Genomic DNA, 3,019 nt, shown 5'->3' on the forward strand with positions numbered 1-3,019 from the left:
GTCTGTTAACCTGCCCCTCCACAGGTCTGGAAGTCAGGAGTGGACTAGATGGTAGAAGCTGCCTTTAAAAATGACCAAGAGTAGGAAAGAGTAGTGGGAATCACATGAGTTTGTATACCCATATTATGGATCGAATTGTGTCCCCTCAGAATATGTGTTGGAACCCTAACCCCTATACCTGTGGATCTAATCCCATTTGGGAATAAGGTTTTCTTTGTTATGTTAATGAGACCATATCAGTGTAGGGTGTGTCCTAAACCTAATCACTTCTGAGTTACAAAAAGAGATGCCATGTGGAACTGAGAAATGATGGAGTAACAGAAGCTGAAAGAGACAAGGATCCTCCCCAAGGGCCAACAGAGAGAGAGCTTTCTCCCAAAGCTGGTGCCCTGAATTCAGACTTCTAGAGTCCTGAACTGTGAGAAAATAAATTTCTCTTCTTTAAAGCTACATACTTGTAGTATTTATGTTACAGCAACACTAAATAACTAAGACATCTAGCAAGACTTTCACCCGCCAGCCCTCTCCCCTTACTCCCCCCTCTTCTCCGGTTCTAGGCCCTCTGGGGTACCTGGTGAGAAGGACAGCCACATCGTGATGGACGGGGTTGAGATCACTCTTGGGGTTGATGCTCTTCTGCCACTTGCAGAAGCTGGACAATGTCTTCTCTGCATGATGCACTATTTTCAATCCTTGCTGGAAAAAGAAGGAGAGATTGGCATGGCTGGGGGCTCAATGGGTTTAGGGCCAACTGCAGTGGCGCTAGTCCCAGAGAATCCAAGGGAGATGAGCTCAAGGTCAGTACCTCAGGCATTCAACAGGAACTTGGCAGAGGCCAACTTATCCTCTGGGCTAATCCTCTGCTCTAAACACTATCACTGCCATGCCTTTCACTGAAAGAACCTGAAGGGGAGAACTCCAGGACAGAAGTTATTGTTGGGACAAGCAGCCCTTGGAGAAAAATTTAAAATATATTAGCAAAGACCAATATCTGTTTAAAATTCTATTTCTAGTAGCTTTCTGCTTCCTAAGACAATACAATTGCAAAGATGCTTTTATTTCTAATGCAAAATGAATAAATTTTCAACAACAAAAAAAAAGCTTCTTCCTTTCATGAGATATTCTGCAAGGCTGCAGTCACACTGGATGATTTCTTGACCAGGGTTTCTATCTTGGTTTGATGCCTGTGGATGAAGGGCAGAGGGTGACATAGTCTCTCCAGGCCTCTGACCTGTTAGGATAATTGGTCATATGACAACAATCAAGGTGCTGTAGTAGATGCCCAGGACTGTAGCTTCAAGGGCTTCTGAGACCCAACATAGCCCCTGAGTGACCCATCTGAGCTATGGCTTCTAGAGGGGAGAGCTTGTTCCAAAATAACTGGAGAAGGAAAAAGAGATAATCAGATCTAGAGGGACTCCAGTTTAATTTGAATTTCTAAAGGATATAAATCCCTTTCTCTTACCCCATTTCTTCAGGGCCTATTATGGTTAATTTTATGTGTCACCTTGGCTAGGCTATGATTTCCAGTGGTTTGGACAAATATTCGACTAGTTGCTGTTCCATAGTGTAATCTAATGTAATCAATCAGTCAAAAGAGGAGTTTCCTTAGTGCGTGGTCTACCTCAAGACTATTAATAGATATTTTGGCAGAACTCACTTTCTCTTTTGATTATGCATTCTTCCAGTTGTCTGACCTATGATTCTTGGGACAAAAGCCTGTGGAACTTTCCATCCTGAACTATGGATTTTGGACTTGTCAGCCCCTACAATTGCATGAGTCAATCCCTTGAAATAAATCTATCTCTCTTTCTGTATCCATGAGGGATTGGTTTTAGGACCCCTTGGATACCAAAATCCAAGGATGCTCAAGTCCCTAATAGCAAATGGCATAGTATTTGCATATAACCTATGCAATACTCCCGTAGTATACTTTAAATCATTTCTAGATTACTTACAATATCTAATACAATATACATGCTATGTAAATAGTTGTCATATTGTATTGTTTAGGGAATAATGACAAGATATGAGGCGAACAATGCTCATATGAGTGCTGGAGAGAGACTGAAAATCTATGGAATATGTACATAGAGAGAGAAAAACAGAGAGATTTACTTTAAGGGTTGGCTCATGCAGTTGTGGAGGCCGGCAAGTCCAAAATCCGTAGGTCAGGATGGAAACTTCTGCAGGCTTTTGTCCCAAGAATCATAGGTCAGGCGACTGGAAGAACACAGCGTCAAAAGAGAAAGCGAGTTCTGCCAAAATATCTATTTATAGTCTCGAGGCAGATCACACACTAAGGAAACTCCCCTTTTGGCTGATCGATTACATTATGGAACAGCAACTAGTCAAGTATATGTATACAGAAAGAGAGAGAGAGAGAGAAAGAGAGAGAGATTTACTTTAGGGTTTGAACCCACCCAGCAGTTCCTTGGGAGAAAGACCTGGCAATTGGCTCCTGTAAAGAGTACAGCCTAGAAAACACTACAGTGGCAGTTCTACTCTGCCACATGGGGTCCTAGGAGTCAAAATCAACTCAACAGCATCTAACAACAACAACTATAGATAGATAGATAGATAGATATAGATATACAGGTATAGATACACATATTACTGGTTCTGTTTCTCTAGAAAACCCTACTAAAACAGGGCTCCAGATAGAGCCATCCCTAGTACAGGGTGGATTCAACCAGGTGGATGACTACCTTCACTGGCCCACTCTAATCTGGGTCTATTCCTCTGGGCTGGACCCAAGAACTACAGGACAGTCTCTATATGAAACTATGAGCTTCCTTATGGACCATTCTGGTACTTTGTTGAGGCCCACACCCAAATCAAACAAGACCTGAAAGTCTTCAGTTGCCTGTTAGAAGTGCTCCCAGACCCATCCCACCCCCAAGCTAATTAACTACCGTTCATGAAAACCTGGAGAGTTGGTTCATCATGCATAAATAGTCACTGAACTGATTAGTATAAAGGCTTTGGACAGAAGAAACAGACTCCATGATTTAATAAC

General features: G+C 42.3%; 1 protein-coding gene across 1 annotated transcript in view; it reads right to left on the bottom strand.

Annotated features, from left to right (window-relative positions):
* The window catches only part of ADAMTS12 (ADAM metallopeptidase with thrombospondin type 1 motif 12), a 392,100-nt gene that overhangs the window by 138,984 nt on the left and 250,097 nt on the right, over positions 1-3,019 (bottom strand). The window contains exon 6 of the mRNA XM_004385253.1: positions 572-696. Within this exon, the coding sequence (XP_004385310.1) occupies positions 572-696 (125 nt within the window). The remainder of the gene's footprint in view (positions 1-571; positions 697-3,019) is intronic.

This window comes from Trichechus manatus, unplaced genomic scaffold (genome assembly GCF_000243295.1).
Source record: "Trichechus manatus latirostris isolate Lorelei unplaced genomic scaffold, TriManLat1.0 scaffold00135, whole genome shotgun sequence".
Lineage (NCBI taxonomy): Eukaryota > Metazoa > Chordata > Mammalia > Sirenia > Trichechidae > Trichechus > Trichechus manatus.